General features: G+C 39.0%; 2 protein-coding genes and 1 long non-coding RNA gene across 5 annotated transcripts in view; 2 read left to right on the top strand and 1 right to left on the bottom strand.

Annotated features, from left to right (window-relative positions):
• The window catches only part of LOC105531341, a 32,439-nt gene extending 25,992 nt beyond the window's left edge, over window positions 1–6,447 (top strand). Inside the window, exon 2 of the long non-coding RNA XR_001004784.1 lies at window positions 6,220–6,447. This is a non-coding gene — a long non-coding RNA (uncharacterized LOC105531341). The remainder of the gene's footprint in view (window positions 1–6,219) is intronic.
• The window catches only part of KIF3A (kinesin family member 3A), a 44,184-nt gene extending 23,152 nt beyond the window's left edge, over window positions 1–21,032 (bottom strand). For all 3 annotated transcript variants that reach the window (XM_011969259.1, XM_011969260.1, XM_011969261.1), the window contains exons 1-8: window positions 20,808–21,032; window positions 17,618–17,891; window positions 9,309–9,453; window positions 9,077–9,161; window positions 5,474–5,579; window positions 1,629–1,768; window positions 1,031–1,228; window positions 539–713 (exon numbers count right to left, since the gene is read on the bottom strand). In XM_011969259.1, coding sequence (XP_011824649.1) covers window positions 539–713; window positions 1,031–1,228; window positions 1,629–1,768; window positions 5,474–5,579; window positions 9,077–9,161; window positions 9,309–9,453; window positions 17,618–17,891; window positions 20,808–20,813 — 1,129 coding nt within the window. In that variant the 5' untranslated portion in view covers window positions 20,814–21,032. The remainder of the gene's footprint in view (window positions 1–538; window positions 714–1,030; window positions 1,229–1,628; window positions 1,769–5,473; window positions 5,580–9,076; window positions 9,162–9,308; window positions 9,454–17,617; window positions 17,892–20,807) is intronic.
• CCNI2 (cyclin I family, member 2) overlaps window positions 21,009–25,254 on the top strand; it is a 17,839-nt gene continuing 13,593 nt past the window's right edge. The window contains exon 1 of the mRNA XM_011969305.1: window positions 21,009–21,152. Within this exon, the coding sequence (XP_011824695.1) occupies window positions 21,009–21,152 (144 nt within the window). The remainder of the gene's footprint in view (window positions 21,153–25,254) is intronic.

Here is a 25,254-nt window from a genome sequence, read left to right as displayed (position 1 = left end):
TTTTCCAACTTTCTAGCATCATGATGTTAGAAAAGAATTTCCAAAATAGAATCTCATGTTCAAATTTAGGTATGAAAGGGTATTGTAAAGGTGACCTCATGCAACGCATTTTTCCTTATAGCAAACTTGGTTTACTCACGACTGTCTAACATCTTTCTTTACCTCAAACAATAGTGAGCTCATAGTGACTGCAATGCCAGAATTCTAGTCATTTTCACCTAAATACATACATGGCAGAATTTGCTCTTATACAGAGACAAATAAACATTCATTCTTTAACAAGTGGTCATATGAAATCTATAAAACATCATGGGGATGTTTAAAAACCACATACACAAATATTATGTAATTTTACTTAAGCTTAATATGAAAATGCAAAAGTATATAAGTACCAAGTCACTTTCCAGAAATATTCATTTAACTACCAATGTTAGAGGCTCAAAAAAGGTTTAATAGAGGGGGCTTTTGTTACAACACTTAGTGGTTCAACAACATATTTTTAGCCAATATAAAGATTAATATTTTGAGAAAAAGTTACCTTCTTCAAGTTTCTTTTTCAGTTCTTCTATTTCTTTCTGGAACTGACGCAGCAAAGCATCCTTTGGATCTTCATTAATTCTAGCTTTATTTTTAATATTCTTAGCACGATTGGCATACCGTAATGTACTGATCGTTTCATCATAATTGTAATCTGCTGGCCCAATATTTGCACACTATTGAATTAGAAATATCAAACAAATCATTTTACACTTGACACAGTTAAAATTAACACTACCATTACAAATACGTCAAAAACTGTTTAAAGCACATATGCACCCTTGGCCTTTTTGAAAATGAGAGTGTCAACCACATGGGTTTCCAAACGACACTATTATGGGCTAATACACATGCGTGTACCACAGAAAGGACAACCACAAGTCAAAAAAAGGGAAAATAATCAAGTTTAAAAAATGTGATACATATCAATTATTGGCATAAATTAGAATCTTAAATTTGCCTGATGTTAACTATATCACCAATTAAGTCTTACCATCATGGTTTTTGAATTTCCTCCTAAGGAATCCTGAAGAAGACGAGTCAATTTAGAGTTACGATAAGGCACATGAGTGCTTTTTCCATCAACCAAGGCAGAAATTACATTACCAAGGGTGGAAAGTGAAAGATTGATTTTTGTAGCTTCCTTTAGGCGCTGTCCAGTAGCTCCAGTTTTTGCCTGCCTTTCTGAACCCTAGCAAAAACAGAGATGAAAGTAAAGCTAAAATGTTTGAAAAAATAGAATATTCTTCCTAAGGTTTTGTTAAAAAGTAATGTAACAGTAAAAAACCTGATATGATGCCTGAATTCACTTCAAAATAATACAGGAAGGGAAGAAGTGGGTGAGAGTACATGAAACAAGATTAGCCATGAACTAATTGTTGGAGTTGGGTGATCAGTGTATGGGGGATCACTATACTATTCTATCTACTTTCATTTACATTTAAAATGTTCCATAGTAAATAATAAACATACACAAGTAACAACTTAAAAATCATATGTAAATTATACCTTTTCACCTCAATTTTCATTCATTTATAAAATAAATGGATCACAAGAAAGAGTTATTCCTTAAGCAGCGTCCTGTTACTTACAGCAAGATCTACAAGATGGAGCTTCCCCATCCTGACATGCATGTTACCATCAATGCCTTTTTCACTGCATTCTATAGTAATCGTAAAGATGGCATGGGAACGGGAACTATGTTCATTCATATTAGTTGCACCAACAGAACCTTTAATAAATAAAGGAAATCCTTAAAAAGTGTGACAGAGAGTACCTTTAAAATTAATTAAACACCCCGAACAGTTTAAAATACTTAATTTTATCACAATCAAAAGCCAGAGAGCATGGCTAAACCATAAAGGCATGAGTGTGTACTTAGCCATTACATGAAATTTATCTTATACTTTGTTGATAACAAATGAATTTGTAAGGTTTCTCATACTAAAGACGTAACGTTAGCAAAAAATAATTTCAATCCCAAGTATACTGCCTAAAAAGTAACTAACTTACACCCAAAAAAACCACATTAAGTAATTGGAAAAAGTACTGCTGATTTAGCTGTCTAAAGAGAATTATGCAAGCTGGTGTACTGTAGGAAGTAAAAAATAATAATAATAATAAAAAATAAATAATAGCTGGGCGAGAATTTTAGCTACTTGGGAGGCTGAGGCACAAGAATCACTTGAATCCAAGAGGTGGAGGTTGCAGTAAGCTGAGATTGCGCCACTGCACTCCAGCTTGGGTGATAGAGTAAGACTTTGTCTCAAAAAAAAAAAAAAAAAAAGGAATTATGTTCTGGGCATATAAACCACAGGAACACTTGCGTGTATATGTTAGATAATACAACAATAGTCATTGCAGCATTAAAAAAAAGGTAGATCTAAAGACATGGAAAAATGTCCATAACATATAAATTAAAAATAAAAGCAAGTTAGAAAAGAATACATAATCCTACTTCTGTAAAAAAAAAAAATCCATTCAAAATATGCAAAGTATTTGCATATGTGTAAATATATGAACACATTGTGTAAACAAAAAACATGTTTTTTTACAATAGACCTGTATTAGCTTTTTTCTTAAATTCCAAAGTATTTTAAAAGCATTGTTAATTTTACTCAGTGCCAAAATTATCTTCCTACTATACATTCATGCAGAACTTCTCTACGCAAGCTTTGATTTTAGAATTTAAACATTAAAGCGGTAGTCTTTAATGAAGAGACCAAAAGTTCCCACTAACTACCTGAGAATTAAATTAATTTTCTTCTATGAATGAAATACTGTGTTAACAATTTTTAATTAAATAACCAATAATTAACATATTTCTGGTATTTAAATTTTTTTTAATAAAAGCATACAGAAAGTATAAAGTGAAAACTCCTGACATTCCTTTTCCCCAATTTTATTTCTCCTTCCCTAAGGGTAACCACTACTATCTGTCCTTTCATTTTGTATTTTATATACACACATGTAGACACAAACGCACACACAGTGCCCAAATATATGGTTTAACAATTTTTCACATATAAATAAATGGGGTAAGGCAGTACATACACACTGTTCTACAATTTGCTTTTTTCCCCCACTGACAAACGTACTTTGAAATTCTTCCAGGTCTGTACAGGCACATTTAACTGATTGGGTTTTTTTTGTTGTTTTGTTTGAGACAGGGTTTCACTCTGTCGCCTAGGCTGGAGTGCAGAGGTGCGATCTCGGCTCACTGCAACCTCCACCTCTCAGGTTCAAGTGATCCTCCAGCCTCAACCTCCTGAGTAGCTGAGATTACAGGCGCACACCACCACGCCCAGTTAATTTTTGTATTTTTAGTAGGACAGGGTTTCACCAGGTTGGCCAGTCTGGTCTCAAACTCCTGGCCTCAAGTGATCCACCCACCTTGGCCACGCACAGTGCTAGGATTATAGGCATGAGCCACCATACCCAGCCTGTTTTTTCTCTTGTTTTTTTTGAGACAGAGTCTTCCTCTGTTGCCCAGGCTGGAGTTCAGTGGTGCTATCTTGGCTCACTGCAACCTCTGCCTCCCAGGTTCAAGTGATTCTCCTGCCTCAGCATCCCAAGTAGCTTGGATTACAGGCATAAGCCACCACGTCTGGCTGATTTTTTTGTATTTTTAGTAGAGACGGGGTTTCTCCATGTTGCCCAGGCTGGTCTCAAACTCCTGAGCTCAGGAAATCTGCCCACCTTGGCCTCCCAGAGTGCTGGGATTACAGGCATGAGCCACCTCACTCAGCCTAACTCATTGTTTTTAACAGTTTTATTACAGTCTATGGTATTTTTGTGCCATCATTTACATAATCAGTGTTTTGTTGACGGTTATTTAGATTGTTACATCTGAAAATATCTTCCAGAATATGTCTAAAATTAGAAACACAGAGTCAAAAGGAATGTATTTTAAAATGTCAACAGATACTGTTAACATTGCCCTTCAAACAGGCTGCACCAATTTATATTCCATCCTCAGTGCCCATTTCTTCAAAGTCTCACCAACCTACATATCCTTCATCCAATCTGATGGGTGAAACATCTCTCTCTCTCTCATTTTAGCATTTTCCTGATTACTTGTGAAGTTAAAGAGCCTTTCACATACTTATTGCTGTGTTTAGTTCTTCTACAAATAAAATACATATTTTTCGCTAATTTTTCTATTAAGATTTGGTCTTTTTCTATTAATTGGTTCACAAGAATGTAATCAATTTTTGAAGTTTTTTTGTTTGATTTCCTTGGGTTTGATAGATCTATGGTCAAGTCGTAGAAACTTATAAAAATTTTTCATTTTTTCATTTCCTATTTCTCATCTTTTACCTCTAATCTTTTTTTTTTTTCTTTTTTCTTTTGGTTGCTGTGTTGCCCAAGTTGGAGTGCAGTGGCGCGATCTCGGCTCACTGCAACCTCTGCCTCCCTGGTTAAAACGATTCTCCTGCCACAGCCTCCTGAGTAACTGGGATTACAGGCACCCACCACCACTCCCAGCTAATTTTTGTATTTTTGGTAGACACGTTTCACCATGTTGGCCAGGCTGGTCTTAAACAAGTGATCCACCCACGTCAGCCTCCCAAAGTGCTGGGATTACAGGCGTAAGCCACCGCGCCCAGCCTTTTCACCTCTAATTTCTAATTGCTATTAGCTGCATCACCAGTACTAGGTTTGAGGCATCTGTATAACATCACTGAAGCTTCTTACTCTTTAGACTAAAAACTTGACACAATTACTAAAAAGAACGTAATTTTTAAATTTAAATTTTGTTTTTCTTGTCAACAAAAGGGAAGCATTATAGTGCCTACTTAATGCAGACTACTGGCCTAGGTTTTTTGGGTTTCTTCCAGGTGTGTTTCTTTAGGACAGAGGCTCCCTATTGCCCAGGCTGGTCTCAAACTCCTGACCTCAAATGATCCTCCCAGTTCAGCCTCCCGAGTTGCTGGAATTACAGGCATGAGCCACCGTGCACGGCTATAGCTTAGGTGTGATCACTCACTCTACCACTTAGTAGTTATAGTACTTAGACAAGTTACTTAAACTAAGTCTCACTTTCTTCATTCATAAAGTAAGAATTTAGTATCTTCATAGTCTCCTGTGAGGACTGAGAGAGCATTCTTATAAAGCACTTAGCACAACACTCTCCACTAAGAGCTCAATAAACATTACCAATTTTACTATTATAGCTACCAAGAGACAGCTGTATAAGAGATGCATAGATTGGCACTACTAAAAAGAAACAAAATTTTGCTTGGCATGGAAAATTATTTGTGCTATTTTTCATTCATATATGCTCCCTACACGGTAAATAATCAAAGTGGAATGGTTTTCAAGAAACCTAAAAATTTCAGTCTCTACAGGGCAAAGTGCCATACCAAATTTGCTTCTAAACCAGCATACTCAACACACAGATGCTTAATCACAATTACACGTATACTATACTTACGATTTTTGTGGCCTAGTGTCATAATTCTATCCATATCATGGGCATTATTTACCACATAAGCTGATAAATCTTTGATATAAACTCCCACATCAGGTCTTTCTTTAACCTAAAAAAAAAAATTAAGACTTCATACTATATCAATAACTCTCCCACAGTTATTTATTGAGGATCTCCTATGTGTTGGACACTCTACTAGACAGGGGGGATATAGCGATGAGTAAGACAGACACTGTTCCTACATGCATGGAGATGTCAGTCTATAGGAAGAACATACAAATGAAGAAGTACACACAAAAATTATTTTATTTCAATTGTGATGACATGAAGAAAAATACAGAAAAAGTACAGAACACTAAACTAGTTAAGGAGATAGGATAAAATTCCCCAAGATGATGTTTAAGCTAAAATTTCTTTAAATAAAAAGGAGGTAGACAGTCAATTGAGGTAGGAGAAGAAGAAAATGTGCAAGAACCCTGAAATAAGAAAAAACTAGGCACTTAACAACAAACCGAAAAAGACAATGTGGTTGGAGAGAGCAGGAAACAGGGAAAAAGAGGTGAGACATCTGGTTATATAGGAAGGCAGAGACAAGTTTAGAATAGTTTTTGGTCTTTATGGTAAGAATAATTTGGAGAATTTCAAGCAACTGAGGGAAATAATCAGATCTATGGTATCAATGTTAAAATATGATCTTTCTGTGAATTACCTTACGAGAATTTTTAACCAAATTTGAAAAAGGTATTTAGGATGGATTTACCTAAAATACAAGTGGCGTTGTATAAACAAAATTCACTTTGAAGGTTCAGAGTCACCTCTACAAACCAACAGAATGAAAAGTGAAACTGAGGCAGAAGTCTGTGGCTGCCAGTGGGAAAAACCATTCCACGGGTAGGAAAACCTCATAGACATCAAAGACAAACGAAAATGTGATAAACAATTCCAGGAGAAAAAGTTATAAGCGCAGACACTCAACATTCCAGTTGTTGATTTTCAATGTTGTGTGTGTGTGTACGCGCACCTTTTACAACAATTGATAAGATAAATTTAGAAATTAGGAAAAATCCTTTATCTGTCATGGGATATAAATTAAGCCCTAATTTTATTAGTAGTAAAAAAAAAAAGTGTGATGATCTCTATAAACCAGTGGATTTCAGACCTTGCTCTGAAAAGCCCTAGAGGGTCCATGGTGGCACTGAGGGGGCCACTGTAGGAGTTCAGGGGTCTTCAGGCCCAGAGAAGTTCTAAAGAGAAGGGCGCTTTCATGAATTTTACACATTGAGCTTCCACATAAGGTCTAGTTTGATGAAAGTGTTTAAATGCTTTACACCTTTTAAAAGGTTTGAAAACTATTGGTCTATATCAATACTTCTCAAAAAATCTGTGATAAGGGATGTATATATTTGTAATACGATAATTTTGTAAAATACAAAAATCATGCACTTGGATGCCATGGCCAATGTCAAATTGCTATGAAAGTTTTTAAGCAACTACTCTCAGTTTTTGTATTCATTCTCACTGCAGACTGAAAACGGACATTCTTCAAACTGATACCTGTCTGCAGACTCGTGGTCTTTTCCAGTCAATATATGATACTAATTCAAAATTCGATTAATAAGTATATTCAACTAATAACTGATTAAATATGAAAGATGAAGAAAGAAAATATAATTCCAAATCTGTGAAAGTTAAAAAACTGGATGGAAATGCTACCAAAGAATTTTTATCATAAAAAACATAGGAATTCAGTATCTATGACAAACACAGTTTATAACAATGGATCTCAATGGAAACAGTTACCCTCTTGTCCTAGAATGTTTTAGAAATTTGCACAAGAGTTTCTGGTTCACTTGAGGACACTGTAGTATTGACAGGCAGGGACCAGGGATACTAAATATCCTGAAATAAGTGGGACAGTCTCACCCAATGAAGAACTGTCCCACACAATTTTGAATGTCCTACCAGATATTCACATGGTAAAAAAAACTACTTATAATTATTTGAGTCTAGACCCAGATAATTATATCTGAGTCTGTCATATGTAACTTTATTTCACATATAAAGACAAAGTGCTTTTCCATATAGCAATAATAGGAGAACACAGAAAAACTGAGGAAAGAATTGTACTTTATTTTGCTCCAAACTCTACCAAGAGCTAGTCACTATTTTAAAAGACCATGTCATTGACAATAACACCAATCAAGGGGTTTAGATCAACAATACAACATACCTGTTGACACTGCATTTGAAGCTGTTACAATTTTGATTCTACATGCCTCTATTTTATTATGTCATCAAGTGTGGTCACATCTAAGCATTTACATACCTAAATTTATTTTTAATTACTTGTATTCTCCTTTATATTACGGTAGGGTAGTATATGAATTTTTTTAAAAGTATGTGTATAGGTAGATTTTATTAATGTCACTTATGAATTTTATTTTAGGACAGTCAAAAGAGCATTACAAAATGTACGTTATTTAGAAAGGAGCACTGGGTCTAACAGAGTTGAGAACCATTGACAAGAATCTTCCTGAGAAAAAATCTGATCTATAATTACTGGTACAAAAATGGAAATGTTCTTTCCAAATGATTTTTTCCTAGAATTTGCATAAGACAACAAATTTTTTAGGACATGAAAGCACAGAATTAATCAGAACTAAAGTTGAAAACTAGCAACAAAGAAATTTGTTTCTATATTTGCTATATAAATGGTATCAGAGAATAAGGCTTCATGAAGGTCCAACAAGCACAAACAATCCTTAACACTGTAATACATTGCTCCAAAAACTCTTGTTTATGCAGTAAACTCAAAAAGAAAAAAAAGCTAATATTTATTATTTTATGTCAGGCATTGATTTAAACACTTTGATCTGTTAATGTTGGTAATAATCCTATGAAGTAGATACCATTATTATTTCCATTTTTATGGCCAAACCAAGGCTCACAGATATTAAGTAACTTGCTCAAGATCAGAGCCAGAATTCAAGCTAAGATGGTAGACTGCTAGAATCACCTTCTTAATCCTAGATAATACTGCCATTCACTTGCTATGTGACCTTGAGCAAGTCAAGAAACCCCTCTAAATTTCAGTTTCCACATCACTGAAATCGAACTGCTGGGAAGATTAAATGAAATTAATTATTTACTACTACCAACAACTATCAATTACTGCACTGGATGCCTATATCATATTACAAGAGCTCAGCAACGCTGGCTGCTGTTCTACACATGCTCTATACTATCCTACAATGGCAGCTACTGCTGTTCTACATGTTACTCTACATACGTTATTCTCCTCTATTTTACTGGTGATGCAATCCAACTAAAATTCCAGGATTAACCTTTTCCTTGCTGTATGTCTCACATCTTAAAATACTAAAGTACGCAGCAATATCAAATTTACCAATCATTTACCACCTGACTCAGCAATCCTGCTTCAGTAATTTATCCCCAGATATGTCTGCAGATGTACGACATTATATATGTACTAGGTTATTTAAAATATAAAAAGCAACTTCTGTTTAAAAAAAGAAGGGGGACCTTAATTTAGTAAACATTCTACTGCTTTGGAAAAAGTACTCCACCAATTTCAATTATCCTTACCTCTAACCTTTGTGTCTGATCCTTGCCCAAAAGGTCACGAACTTCTTCATTATATATTTCCAAATAAGACACTCGAACCAAAAATCTATAAATAAAACATCATTTTTAAAAAGTCGAGGAGAGTGGAATATTTGTAAGAGCCGTTTTAAAACATGTTTATAAAATTTATACCTATGTGCCTTTTCTGTGTTTGTACTTCTCAATACTAGAAAATAAAAGAATTCCCTTTTACCTTGTATCACCCTCTGCTTTTGCAATATGACCAAATATGTGAGCAAATGAATTGGGAATTATTCCTCTAAGTTCAGGAACAGCTCGAACACCTTCCATGGTAAAAGTTTTGCCTGTTCCAGTTTGTCCATATGCAAAAATAGTCCCTGAAAATGATGAAGAGAATCAGTTACTTCTTAAAGTCTAATGCTACAGAACAATAGCTCTTAAAATTAATTCCTTTGACACTGTGATGTAATTTCTTCCCTGGATTCAAAATTTATTCTCACACAAGTTTCACCTTTATTATCAACAATTCCACTGTGTAGTCTGTACCACATGCACAAAGCACTGTTACAGCACCAGAGTCAATGAGAGATATCCCTAACAATTAATAAAAAGCATCCCAAGTCCTAAATGCAAAAATCTTCCAATATATCTAATTATGAGACATTTCTTATCATGTGTATATAAAGTACTTATTGTGGACATTAAACTGGAGAAGGTATTATAAGCACAGCAAAAGAATACAGGCTCTAGAGTGGAAAGACCTGTCTCAAATCACATCTGCCACTTTTTAGCCACTGACCTTGGACAAGTTATCTACCCAGAGACTGTCTCCTCAACGGTAAAATGGGGATAAGAAAACTCGCCACTGATAGTAAGAACCAAATGAGACAATTTCCTTCAAGTAACCAACACAACATGTCATAGAAAGTATCAGTAAAATGATAGCTTTTTTTTCTTAGTCCTAAATAAGTGTATTTTTAAACAATTGTTTTAAAGTAACAACTGTAAGAAACAGAGTTAACAAAAAGATGACAATAACAGGTAATTACAGATAAAATCTCAACTTTCTAAATACCTAAATTCATTCATTCAACAAATATTTACCATACCTGAGTTTGGCATTGTGCTAGGCACTAGAGACAGAATGACAAGACAAACGCAATCCTTAATCTTATGATGTGTATACTCTTGGGTTTATCATGATAATGAGTATTCAGAATGAGAAACATGGAGTTCAAGATGGGAGTCAGGGACATCAACTGGGCAGAAGAATTGTAGTAGGAAAAAGGGAGAGAGGGTCAGGGAAGACTTTCCAGAAGAGGTAAGGTTTAGATCTGAAATACAAGTAAGAATCAGATAGGAACAGTGTGGACAGTAAGAGGCAAGAAAAAGAATGGAAATTTTGAGGACTGAAATGAGACCAGAATGGAAGAAACAGAGATAGAAAGGGAAGGTGGATACAGGCAGAGCTAGAGAAACTGACAATGCCATAATCACACAGTGTAATAAGGACCATATTAAACTTTTTAGACCTTATCCTAAAAGCAACACGAAGCCATAGAATGATTTTTCAATCAAAGGAGTGACATCATGATCACTATGGCTATATTGTGGATGAAGAATTGGAGAAAAGCAAGGCTAGATGTGGGGAAACAGAGGGCTGGAGTAGTTGGCCAGGACACAGTACCGTAAGAGAAGATAGCCTTGGATGTGATGGCATATATGAAAATGGTTCCTCAACTATTACTACTCTATTCAGTTAACCTCAACTTTTCTCAGACTTTTTTTTGTGAAAATAAGCGTAACATACTTTTCAGACTTTTCTGTGAAAATAAATGAATCATACCAGAAGCCATTTTTTACACACGGGAATAAAAAAGTCTCAATTTTTTCAAACTGACTAAATATTTCAAACTCTGCTATTAGGAATATAACACTACACTCAAAGAAGTGGAAAATATGAACTCATAGACTGCATTTCAGAAATAGACACATTAAATTATTAAATTAAAAATAAAGCTTATTTTTTATTTAATAATTTAATGTGTCTATTCAGTAAGGACAACAGCTGTCACTTACTGATAATTTGCTATGTGCTAGGCCATGTACTTTTTTTTTTTTTTTTAAGAGATGAGGTCTTGCCCTGTCACTCAGACTAGAGTGCAGTGGCATGATCATAGCTCACTGCAACCTCAAACTCCTGGGCTCAAGAGAATCCTCCTGCCTCAGCCTCCTGAGTAGCTGGGATTACAGCTGTACCTCCCAGTTATGTTTGCATTCTTATTTAACTTCCATCCCAATCCTAAGAGATAGGCACTATTTATTATTATTAATATTATTTAAAAATAATAAACAATGGCCAGGCAGGGTGGCTCATGCCTATAATCCCAGAATTTTGGGAGGCCAAGGAGGGCAGATCACTTGAGGTCAGGAGTTTGAGACCAGCCTGGCCAACACGGTGAATCCCCACCTCTACTAAAAATACAAAAATTAGCCGGGTGTGGTGGCGCACGCCTGTAGTCCCAGCTACTTGGGAAGGTGAAACACAAGAATTGCTTGAACCTGGGAGGCAAAGGCTGCAGTGAGCCGAGATTGCACCATTGCACTCTAGCCAGTACCACTGCACTCTAGTCAGGGCAACAGAGTGAGACTCTGTCTCAAAAAATACAGTAAATAAATAAATAAAAACAATAAACTATATTCTGGGCTGGGTGCCGTGGCTCATGCTACAGTCCCAGCACTTTGAGAGGCTGAGGTAAGAGAATTACCTGAGCCCAGCCTAGGCAACCCAGTGAGACTCCATCTCTACAAAAAATTTTAAAAATTAGCCAAGTGTGCATAAAAAGGAACGAAATAATGGCACTGGCAGCAACCCGGCTGGGACTAGAAACTATTATTCTAAGTGAAGTAACTCAGGAATGGAAAACCAAACATCGTATATTCTCACTTACAAGTGGGAGCTAAGCTAGGAGGATGCAAAGGCGTAAGAATGATACAATGGACTTTAGGAACTCAGGGGAAAGAGCGGGAGGGGGGTGAGAGATAAAAGACTACACACTGGGTACAGTGTACACTGCTTGGGTGATGGGTGCACCAAAATCTCAGAAACAACCACTGAAGAACTTATTCATGTAACTAAACACCCCCTGTTCCCAAAAACTTAATTGAAATTAAAACTAAATTTAAAAAAAAAATTAGCCAGGCACGGTAGGATGCACCTGTAGTCTCAGCTACTGGGAAGGCTGAAGCCAGAGAATCACTTGAGCCCAGGAGCTTGAGGCTGCAATGAGCCGTGACAGTGCCACTGCACTCCAGCCTGGGTGACAGGGTGAGACCTTGTCTTGAAAAAAACAAAAACAAACAAAAAACAACAACTAAAAGAAAAACTATATTCTGGGTCATAAAACAAGTCCTAATAAATTTAAAAAGGTTCAAGGCACATAAAGTTGTTCTCTAACTAAACTGAGATTAAGTTAGAAATCAATAACCGAAAATCTCTAGAGAATCTAAAAATATTTGGAAACTAACACATTTCTAAATAACCTAGGATCAAAGAAGAAATCAGGAGGTAAACTCGTATTTTGAACTACATGAAAATGAAAACACAGTATGTCAAAATCTGTAGGATGACACTAAAACAGCACTCAGTGGCAATCTATAGCATTAAACTCCCATATTAGGAAAAAAGGTCTCAAAACAATGGCCTCAGCTTCCACTTTAAGTAGAAAGAAAAGAGGAAAGCAAGCCCAAAGTAAGTAAGAGAGAAAAAAAAAAAGATCAGAGCAGAAATAGATGAAATACGAAACATAAAAACAGAAAGAAAAATTAATAAAACCAAAAGCTGGTTCTCTGAGAAGACTGATAAGATTGATAAACCTCTAGTCAGACTAATCAGGAAAAAAAGAAAATAGTAAGTTACCAATATCAAGAATGAGAAAAGTTATACCAGTACGTTCAACATACTAAAAGAATAATAAGGGAATAGTATAAACAACTTTTTGCCAATGAATTTGACAACTTAGATGAAACAGACTAATTCTGTGAAAGACAAGCTACCAAACCTCACTTAAGAAAAAACTGACCACGCACGGTGGCTCACGCCTATAATCCCAGCACTCTGGGAGGCCAAGGCAGGCGGATCACCTGAGGTCAGTAGTTTGAGACCAGCCTGACCAATATGGTGAAACCTGTCCCTACTAAAAATACAAAAATTAGCCAGGCATGGTGGCGTGTGCCTGTAATCCCAGCTACCCAGGTGGCTGAGGCAGGAGAATCGCTGGAACCCGAGGAAGGAGAGGCTGCAGTGAGGCGAGACTGTGCCACTGCACTCCAGCCTGGGCAACAGAGCAAGACTCCGTCTCAAAAAAAAAAAAAAGAAAAAATAGATAACCTGGCCAGGCATGGTAGCTCATGCCTGTAATCCCAGTGACTTGCAAGGCTGAGATAGGAGGACTGGTTGGGTCCAGGAGTTCAAGACCAGCTTAGGAAACATAGTTTCTTATCTCTACCAAAAAAAAAAAAAATTAAAATTAGCTGGGCATGGTGTGGTGGCACACACATATAGTCCCACCTACTCAGGGGGCTGAAGTGGGAGAATTGCTTGAGCCCGGGAGGTAGAGACTACAGGGAGCCACAATCACACCACTGCACTCCAGCCTGGGCGATACAGACCCTGTTTCAAGAAAAAAATAATAATAATAGAAAAAAATTAGCCAGGCATGGTAGCACACACCTGTAGTCTCAGTTATTGGGGAGGCTGAGGTGGGAGGATTGCTTAAGCCCAGAAAGTGGAGGTTGCAGAGAGCTGTGATTGTGCCACTGTACTCCAGCCTGGGTAACAGAGTGAGACCCTGACTAAAAAAGGAAAAGAAAAAATACATAATCTGAATAGTCTTATGTCTATTAAAGAAATTGAATCAATAGTTGAAAACTTTCCCACAAAGAAAACTTCAAGCCCAGATGGCTTTACTGATGAATTCTACCAAACATTTCAGAAATAATACCACTTCTAAACAAATTCTTCTAGAAAACTGAAAAGAAGGGGATACTTTCTAACTCATTCTATGAAACTAGCATTATCACAATACCCAAACCAGAAAAAGGCATTAGAAGGAAACTACATACTTGCATCCCTCATGAACATGGATGCCAAAATTTTTTTAATTTAGCAAATAAATCTAACAATATATGAACAGAACAATGCATCATGACCAAGTAGCAAAGCTAGTTTCACATTCAAAAATCAATCAATGTCATTTACCATATTAACAAACCTTTAAAAAAAAGATTATTTCAATAGGTGCAGAAAAAAATGATATTTGACAAAATCCAATATACAATCCAAAAACTCTCAGCAAACTAAGAACAGAAGGGAACTTCCTCAAACTTACAAAGGATATCTGTTAAAATCTACAGACATCATCATACTGGTGAAAGAATGAATGCAGTTTCCCTAAGGTCAGGAACAAGACCAAAATGTCCACCCTCACCATTTCTAGTCAACATTTACTGGAGGTTCTAGTCTCCAGGTGCTATCAGGTAACAAAAATAAATTTAAGGAAACTGGAAAGGACAAAGTAAAAACTGTCTTTACTTGCAAACGACATTTTTTTTTTTTTTTTTTTGAGACAGTTTTGCTCTGTTGCCCAGGCTGGAGTGCAGTGGCGCGATCTCAGCTCACTGCAAGCTCCGCCTCCTGGGCTCACACCATTCTCCAGCCTCAGCCTCCCGAGTAGCTGGGACTACAGGCGCCCGCCACCACACCCGGCTAATTTTTTGTATTTTGTTTAGTAGAGATGGGGTTTTACCGTGTTAGCCAGGATGGTCTCGATCTCCTGACCTCGTGATCCTCCTGCCTCGGCCTCCCAAAGTGCTGGGATTACAGGCGTGAGCCACCGCACCCGGCCCATTTTTTTTTGTTTGTTTTGAGAGAGTCTCGCCCTGTCGCCCAGGCTGGAGTGCAGTAGCGTGATCTTGGCTTACTGCAACCTCCGCCTCCAGGGTTCAAGTGATTTTCCTGTCCCAGCCTCCCAAGTAGCTGGGATTACAGGCATGTGCCACCATGCCTGGCTAATTTTTTTTATTTTTAGTAGAGACAGGGTTTCACCATGTTGGTCAGGCTGGTCTTGAACTCCTGACCTCGTGATCCGCCTGACTTGGCCTCCAATGTGCTGGGATTACAGGTGTGAGCCACTGTGCCTGGCCAACATATTCTTACATGGAGAAAATCCTACAAAATTTACAAAAAATCCAAAACATAAAAAAAGTACTAGAATTAATAAGCAAGTTTAGCAAAGTTGCAGGATACAAGGTCAATATACAAAAATCAATTGTGGGTACTAAGAGGGCAGTCATCAAAAAGATAATAACAAGTGCTGGCAAAGATGTGAAGAAATCAGAAACCTCACACATTGCTGATGGGAAGAGAAAATGGTGTAGCTACTGTGGAAAAGTTTGGCAGCTCCTCAAAACGTTAAAGAGTTACCATGTGACCCAGTAATTCCACTCTTAGGTATATAGACCCAAGAGAAACTAAACATATTTTCACACAAAAATCTGTAAAAGAATGTTCAAAGTAACATTATCTGTAATAGCTAAAAAGCAGAAACAACAAATGTTCATCAACTAATAAATGGATAAACAAAATATGATATATCTATACAATATTATTCAGACATAAAAAGTAATGAATTGCTGGCCATGTGCAGTGGCTCACACCTGTAATTCCAGCACTTTGGGAGGCCGAGGCGGGTGGATCACAAGGTCAGGAGTTCGAGACCAGCCTGGCCAATATAGTGAAACCCCCATCTCTACTAAAAATACAAAAATTAGCTGGGCATGGTGGCGGGCACCTGTAGCCCCAGCTACTTGGGAGGCTGAGGCAGGAGAATCACTTGAACCCAGGAGGCAGAGGTTGCAGTGAGCCAAGATCACACCACTGCAATCCAGCTTGGGTGACAGAGCAAGACTCCGTCGCAAGAAAAAAAAAAAAAAAAAGACCAGGTGCGGTGGCTCACGCCTATAATCCCAGCACTTTGGGAGGCCAAGGTGGGCAGATCACGAGGTCAGGAGATCGAGACCATTCTGGCTAACACTGTGAAACCCCGTCTCTACTAAAAACACAAAAAATTAGCCGGGTGTATTGGCGGGCGCCTGTAGTCCCAGCTACTTGGGAGGCTGAGGCAGGAGAATGGCGTGAGCCCGTGAGCCCGGAAGGCGGAGATTGCGCCACTGTACTCCAGCCTGGGCGACAGAGTGAGACTTTGTTTCAAAAAAAAAAAAAAAAAGAAGGAATTGCTGATATACGTTTATATGTTACAATACAGATGAAGCTTGAAAACACTGTAAGTGAAATAAGTTATTCACAAAAGGCCACATAGCATATAACTCCATTTACAGAAAATGTCTAGAACAGGCAAACTCATAGAATAGATATAGACTGCAAATTAGTAGTTGCTGGGTTGGGGGAAGGGAGGTGGTAATGGATTGGGAGTGACTGCTAATGGATACAGGGTTTCTTTTTGGAGTGATAGAAATGTTCTAGAAACAGACAGTGGTGACAGCTGCACAACATTGTAAATGAACTAAAAACCTATGAACTGTAAAATCATAAATTTGATATTTGAATTTTATCACAAAAGCTACCTAAAGAAATCAAGTTCATCTCTATATATTAGTAACGTACAATCCAAAATTGAAATTATGAAAGCAATCCTATTCACAATAACATCAAAAAAATACTTAGGAATAAATTAATCAAAACAAGTACAAGACTTGTACACTAAAAGCTACAAAATACAGATGAGAGAAATTAAGACATAAATAAATGGAGAGAAGCTGGACATGGTAGCTGACAAGGGAAATCACAGTGCTTTGAAAGGCCTCAGCAGGAGATTCCTTGAGCCTAGGAATTCGAGACCTGAGTGAGCAACACAGCAAGACTTAGTTTTTACAAAAACAAAAAAATTAGCCAGGTGTGGTGGTGCACAGCTGTAGTTCTCGTTACTTAGGAGGCAGAAGGGAGAGGATAGCTTCAGCCCAGGAGTTCAAGGCTGCAGTAAGCTATGACCGCACCACTGCACTCCAGCCTGGGCAACAGAGCAAGACCCTGTCCATAATTAATTAATGTTTCAACGTTTTAAATGGAGAGAAGTATCATGTTCATGGACTGGAAGACTCAATATTGTCAGAATGACAATTCAACACAATCCCTATGAAAATCCTAGTAGGATAAACTTCAAAAACATTATTTGATGTGAAAAAAAACAGATAAACAAGGTGACATATTATATGACATTTCAAGAAAAGGCAAAATTACAGTGACAGAAAGCAGATCAATGGTTGCTTGGGGGTGGGTCTGCAAACGGACATAAAGGAACTTTTGGGGATGACAATGGTGTTCTAAAGCTGGATTGTGATGATGGTTTCATAACTGTATACATTTACTACACTCATCAAACTGTACAGTTGCAATAGGTGAATTTATGGCACGTTAATTATGTCTCAATAAGGGTGTTTTTTAAAAAGTAAATATTCACTTACCATTGTAGCCTTCAAGTACAGAATCAATAATAGGTCTTGCAGTTAAGTTATAAACATCAAGTTGTTTACTCTCTGGTCCAAAAACAGTATCAAAAGTAAATGTCTTCGGAGGTTCATTGGAAGAATCAGTCTTATGTACAGTGATAGTTCCCCTCATCTCATCCACACTGACAGCCTGTTTGTAGCACATTGATTTCTCTCTCTCATTGAGGGGCCGGCACCTAACAACAACCTTCACATTATCGCAGCTTTCTGGCTTCTCTGATTTATTGATCTGTTGGAGATAATATTTACAAATAATGAAAAGAACATTTATTTTTACCCTCAACAGATTAAATGTATAAATTTTAAAAGTCTACTTTGCCACCTCAGTGCCTCGCACACATTAAACACTTCGTAAGTATTTGTTAAATGCAATTAAAGATCTTACATATAGGTGAAAAGTTTATTAAAAAATATAAAAAGGAAAATAGTTTCTTTTAAAACATAAAAGGGAGAGAAAATCTAGTTTACATTTGTGGCAAAGGCTGTACAAGCAGAAACTGAACCAATATATTCTAGATTGTCTTTCTGCACAAAAGTCTCTGACCCAGCGTTTCCTGCCTTGTAGAAAAACACATGTGACTATGGTTAACAACTTTAACTCAAGAATATAGTAGGACCTCTGTTTCCCCCTGAGACTTTAGTTTTATCCCCTATCATGCATCTGTAAAATGGTTTTTACTATGTAATATATCCATATATGCCTTCTCTACAGAAGACAACAATAAAATAAAGACAGAAATGAAAGTCTAATGGCAAAGAAAAATGCCTTATATTACCTAACCTTATGAGCGTTTGTGCATGTAAAGTTTCCATTTCTGAATGTTTTTTTCTTATTTTTGAGACAGAGTCTCACTCTGTCACCCAGGCTGGAGTGCAGTGGCATGATCTCGGCTCACTGCAACCTCTGCCTCCCAGGCTCAAGCGATTCTGCTGCCTCAGCCTTCCCAGTAGCTGGGATTACAGGCGTCCATCACCATGCCCAGCTAATTTTTGTATTTTTAGTAGAGATGAGGTTTCATTTTGTTGGCCAGGCTGGTCTCAAACTCCTGACCTCAAGTGATCCACCCACCTCGGCCTCCCAAAGTGCTGAGATTACAGGCGTGACCCACCGCACCCAGCTATTTCTGAAATTTTATGATTAAGAAAATATAATGAAACACAATCCTATTATTGAAGTGAAAAGGACAGTTTAGTTGAACAGATACTTGTTAAATTCCTACTGTTTCAGATTCTCTTCTAAGCATTAAAGAGAAACAAATATAAGCCATTGTCATTGACTTTGACATTGTCACTGACAAGTAACAGATTATATCAGTACAATACACTTTTATCTATCTCTGCCTTCACCACACTAGTCTAAATTACCATCATCTTGGCCCTGGATTACTGCCTCCTAACTATATTCCTGAATCTAATTAGATTGCCCTACTGCCTATTCTCCAAATAGCAGTCAGTGTCAACACAAATCTAATCATGTCACTCTCCTACTTAAAAATTCTTCAGTGGTTTCCCATAGATCTCAGGACAAAAACCAGAATCCTTAAGGTGGTCTGTAAGGTCTGGCTTCCACCCATGTCTGCTTCTCTGGGCTTATTTCACAAGATATTCTGCCTGGCTCATCCATGCCACAGCCACACTGAGCTTCTTGGCCTTTTCTTGTCACCAGACTCCTCACCACTGGCCTTTCCATGTGCTGTTTCTTCTACCTAGAACCATCTTCAGTGGCCTCTTCATTTAGCTAACATCTACTTATCCTTCAGAACTCAACAGCCACTTCACCTGGGAAGACTTCCTGACTAGGTCAAATACTCTTATAGGCTCAGAAAGCACCTGCTCTCCCCTTCCTGGACACAAATTTTACTTTTGCTTGTTCCTTATTTGATTAACGTCTTTCTGTCTACACTGGAGGTTGCAAACAGGTAGTCAAGAGGCTGAATTCAGCCCACAAATTTCTTTTGTTTGGTTCACAGTATTTAAGGAGCTTCTGAATTAGTTGCTAAAATTAAGAAATTTCACAAAAATGATTTCTAAAGTCTCTTCTTGGGAGGAAAAAAAAAATGACCTGTTATCATCTGCAGACCATCAATCTTACATGGCAATACTTTCCAATTCACCAGAATCTACTTCTCTCTATTGTAGGACACCCACCCACTTCATTCATTAAGGTTTTGTGTCTTATTTCTGCAAATACGTATGATTTTCACCTCTGCCCAAGAAGGCAAGCCTCTCTCTTTCCAGGTTCAAGAACCTGACTGGTTTTGCTCAATGTTGTATCTTCAAGGCCTAGCACGTGGTTGGCGCCCAATATTTATTGAATTAAAAACTTGAAAGCAGTGAACAGGTACAAATATAGAGCGTTTAATCTTAAATGTCAAGCACTGTCCTTCTAGTCTCCTGTGCATTATTTCACGCGGATAACAACCCCATGAGGTAAAGTTTACTTGGGCACTAAGGACCCAGACAGATTAAATAATTATGCCAGGCTTCACAACCACTAAATAAGCGGCCATGGCTCAATTTTCCTCCATGACCCCTAACAAGGGGTCTTACAAGGCCCCATTATTAAGTTCACGATAACAATCTGTGAAATCCTGGAAGATAAACATAACACCGCCACACACACAAAGACACCTACAGGTTTCATTCTGCATCATAAGCTAAAGCGCCACAAGAGAAATGACAGCTCCAGGCTAGGAGAGTCGGAGTCTGGGGCTCGGAATAGGGGCAGGCAGCCTTCGCTCCGCTGCCTCCCTGAGCTTGCTCCGAGGCGCAAAGGCCTAACGAGGTGTGGAGCATCCAAAGAGACCCTCCGTGGCCACCCCCAGACGCCCCGCTCAGCAGGCAGGGCTGCGAGCCAGAGAGCAACCTCCAGCACAGCGCCTCTTTGATAAGCGGCGCAGGCCCCACGGGACGCAGCAGCGACGAGGGCAGCAGGGCCTGCCCCAGGCCCCTCTCGAGGCCGGTCGGACGTCCGCGGCCCCGGGGCTGACTAGCCAGGCTCTCCAACCACCTCCGCCGCACGGCCGAGCCTGCCCCGCCCCACCCAGGCAGCCAGCCTGCTCCGCGCCTCCATGGCAACGGCCGCGCCCCCGGGCCAGGCCCCGAGGATGAGAAGAAACCCCAGAGGCGAAGCGACTCTCCTCACCGGCATCTTGGCTCCCTCCCGTGCCCGGCGGACGTCCCCGCCCGGGGTACAGCGCAACGACACCGGGTGCGCAGAAAGGCTGGCCAGAGACTATCGAAGCACCTCGTTAGCGCCCTCGAGACTGCGGCTTCCCGGGCGAGAGCGCCCAGTGCGCAGCCGCATTCCGAGCTCGCCCCGCCCCAAGCCCAGTCTCAGACTCTCATGGCCCTTGAATTACGCCTGCGCGGAGGCTTTCCGAGTCCATCTCCTAGGACTCCAGACACAGGCCGCGCGTGCGCAATGCTGCCATTCTGCTGCGCTAGAAATGTGGCCCGCACTGAGGCGGAGATAACCTGGCAGCCCCGGGTTGGGAGGAGTAGCAGCTCTTAGGCCCGTCTGCTGGTCCTTGCAATACCCGGAATGTTAAAATCAGTAATAGCAATTGCACATTTTCTCTCATCCGAAGAGTTAAAGACCTCACCTACCTGACCTCGCTTGATTGCTAACTTCCTCATAACCGGTCTTACCATTGGAAAGTGAGCTCTTAAGGAGGTTGTTTAGTATTTTCACATGTATCTCCAGAGCCTACACAGAGCCTGGCACAGAGTGGGATTTTTATACGTGTTGGTCAAAGAACCAATGATCCGTCCATCCTCTTTCCGGTCCACTTGAATGTGTAATGGGCATTTCAAGTTAGTCATGTCCAGAATTGAAATCTTGATCCCCCATCAGTCGCCCCACTACCCCACTCCACCCCCATTAAAAAATTAAAAAGGGCTCCCTCTCATTCTTCCCAGACTTCCTTCGTCTCAATATGTAGGAGCTTAATTCCGACAACTGCTCAGGTCAAAACTGCAAGCTCTTTCATGTGTATGAATATTGTATCTTTAAATACAGCCTGTTGTATCTGTCTTCGTAGTGGAACCATTTGGCCACTTCTCCCACCACCATCGTCTCTCACATGCATTACTACAGTCGCTTAGAACTGGTTTCCTTGATTGTGTCCTTGTCCCCTTTCAGTGTGCTGGACAAGAGCCAGAGTGCTGGTGCTAAAACATGAATCAGATCTTCTCTTTTCTCTGCTCAAAACCCTCCATTGATTTCCCATCTTACAAAGCTAAAGCCACAAGCCCTACAATCCTCCCTCTTGCTTCTTCTGCACCAGCCCCACCTGGCCTCCTTGTATCATCCAACATTCCCGTCGTGCTTCCATCTTAGCATGCAAGGGCTGTGAGCTTGCAGTAGGAACTGATGAAAATAATGATAAGGCATTTTACATAGTGCCAGTGTACTGTTCTACATGCTTTCTTTTTTAAATTCATTTAATCCACACAATAACCTTTTGAAATAGATACTATTTATTATTATTTTACAGATAAAGTAATGGCGGCACAGGACCATTAAATAACTTTTCCAAGGTCATACATTCAAACAATGACAGAGCCCAGGTCCAAACCCAGGCAGCCTAGAAAGTTCTTTCCCTAAATAACCACCTGACCCACTCACCTCCTCCAGAAAGTCTTTGTTCACATAATCCCAGTGAATCCAAATATGATTTCCTTATTTAAAACTCCAACCTTCAGCCCCAACTCTTCTTTTTTTCCCTGCCTACTTTATAGTTCTCCATAGTACCTATCACCATTCAATATTTTATATATGTACACACATACAAGCTTTACTGAGATATAATTTACACACCATACCATACAATTCACCAATTTAAATTGTACAAGTCAATAGTTCCTACTATATATGGAGTTGTGCATCCATAACCTAGAACATTTTTATCATTTCAAAAAGACACTCTACACTCATAAGCTACTCCCCCTTGCTCTCTGCAACCCTCCTCCCACCCCACTGCCAACATCCCAGACCTAGACAACCACCAATCTATTTTCTATCTCTATGGATTTGCCTATTCTGGACATTTCATATAAATGAAATTACACAATATGCAACCTTTTGTGAGTAACTTCTTTCACTTACAATGTTTTCAAACTTTATCCCTATTGTAGCATATATCAGCAATTTGTTACTTTTTATGGCCGAATAATATTCCATTGTATGGCTGTAACATGTTTTTTACCTATTTGTCATTGATGGATATTTGGTTTGTTTCTACCTTTTGCCTATCATGAATAATGCTGCTGCAAGTTTTTGTATGAACCTATGTTTTCCTTCTTCTTGGTTACACATCTAGAAGTAGGATTGCTGGATCATTTGGTAATGCTAATGTTTAACATTTCGAGGAACTGCCAAGTTGTTTTCCACAGTAGTGCACCATTTTAAATTCCCACCAGTAACATGTAAGGTTTACAATTTCTCCACATCCTTGCCAACACTCACTTTTGTGTAAAATAGTATCTTGCTGGAGTTTTTATTTATTTTCATTTCCCTGATCATAATGATGTTGAGCATTTTTTTCATGTGCTTTTGCAGTTTGTATAACTTCTTTGGAGAAATGTTCATTCAAATCCTTTGACCATTTTATTTGTCTTTTCATTATTAAGTTGTAAGAGTTCTCTATATATTCTGAATGCAAAGCCCTTTTCAAGTATATGACATGCAAATATTTTCCCCCATTCTGTGGGTTTTCTTTTTACTTTATTGGTATTGTCCTTTGAAGCACAAGAGTTTTAAATTTTGATCAAGTCCAATTTACATATTTTTTCTTTTGTCACTATGCTTTTGGTACATATGTAAGAAACCATTTCCTAACCCAAGATCATGAAGATTTACCTAGAGTTTTATAGTTTTAGCTGTCACATTCAGGTCTATAATCTATTTTGTGGGGGTTTTTTTGTTGTTGTTTGTTTGTTTTTTGTTTATGAGACAGAGTCTTGTTCTGTCACCCAAGCTGGAGAGCAGTGGCGCGATCTCAGCTCACGGCAACCTCTGCCTCCTGGGTTCAAGCGATTCTCCTGCCTCAGCCTCCTGAGTAGCTGGGATTACAGGCATGAGCCACCACAGCAGGCTAGTTTTGTATTTTTGTAGAGATGGTTTCTCCATGTTGGTCAGTCTGGTCTCAAATTCCCGACCACAGGTGATCCACCCACCTCAGCCTCCCAAAGTGCTGGGATTACAGGCATGAGCCACCGTGCCTGGCCCTATTTTGAGTTACTTTTTGTATACAGCGTGATGGAGGGATTCAAATTCATTCTTCTGTATGTGAATATCCAGCTGTCCCAGAACCATTTGCTGAAAAGACTATTCTTGTCTATAGCCATACCACCCTGAATGAGCCTGATCTTGTCTGAAAACACTATTCTTTACCCCATTGAACTGGCACCTTTGTTAAACTGATCATTAATGCAAGCATTGGTTTCTAGACCCTCGATTCTAGTCCATTGATGTATAGTCCATCCTAATACCAATACCACACTGTCTTGACTACTTTATGTTTGTAGTAAGTTTTGAAATTAGATAGGGTGGGGCCTCCAGCTTTCTTCTTTTTCAAGATTGTTTTGGCCATTTTGAATCCCTTGAATTTCTTTAAGAATTTCAGGAAGACTTTGTCGATATCTGCAAAAAGACAGCTGGAATTTTAACAGGGATTATGCAAAATATATAGATTAAATTAGAGAGTATTGCCATTTTAACAATTTAAGTCTTCCTACCCATGAACACAGAATGTCTTTCCATTTATTTAGGTTTTCTTTAATTTCTTTTAGTGATGTTTTGTAGTTTTCAATGTATACATTTTACATTTTTTGATTATATTAATATTTTTCCCAAATATTTTATTTTTTGTTTGTTTTTTGAGATGGAGTCTCAATCTGTGGCCCAGGCTGGAGTGCAATGGCACAGTCTCGGCTCACTGTAACCTCCACCTCCCCGCCGAGTTCAAGCGATTCTCTTGCCTCATCCTCCCGAGTAGCTGGGATTACAGGCATGTGCCACCATATCCGGCTAATTTTGTATTTTTTAATAGAGACGGGGTTTCTCCACGTTGGTCAGGATGGTCTTGATCTCCTGACCTCATGATCCGCCCGTCTCGGCCTCCCAAAGTGCTGGGATTACAGGCTTGAGCCACCGCACCCGGCCTGGTTTACTATTTTTTAAAGTTATTTCCTTGGTGGGCCCAGTGACTCATGCCTGTAATCCCAGCACTTTGGGAGGCTGACGCAGGCGAATCACTTGAGGTCAGGAGTTCGAGACCAGCCTGACCAACATGGGAAAACCCCGTTTCTATGAATAATAGAAAAATTAGCTGGACATAGTGGCGTACACCTGTAATCCCAGCTACTCAGGAGGCTGCAGCAGGAGAATCGCTTGAACCCAGGAGGCAGAGGTTGCAGTGATCCAAGATCGCGCCATAGAACTCCAGCCTGGGCAACAGAGCAAGACTTTGTCTCAAATAAACAAACAAACAAAAAAGGCTGGGCACGGTGGATCACACCTGTAATCCCAACACTTTGGGAGGCCAAGGCAGGCGTATCACAAAGTCAGGAGTCTGAGACCAACCAGC

The sequence above is a fragment of the Mandrillus leucophaeus genome, unplaced genomic scaffold (assembly GCF_000951045.1).
Source record: "Mandrillus leucophaeus isolate KB7577 unplaced genomic scaffold, Mleu.le_1.0 Scaffold88, whole genome shotgun sequence".
Taxonomy (NCBI): domain Eukaryota; kingdom Metazoa; phylum Chordata; class Mammalia; order Primates; family Cercopithecidae; genus Mandrillus; species Mandrillus leucophaeus.
This window is presented reverse-complemented; position numbering and strand designations above follow the sequence as displayed.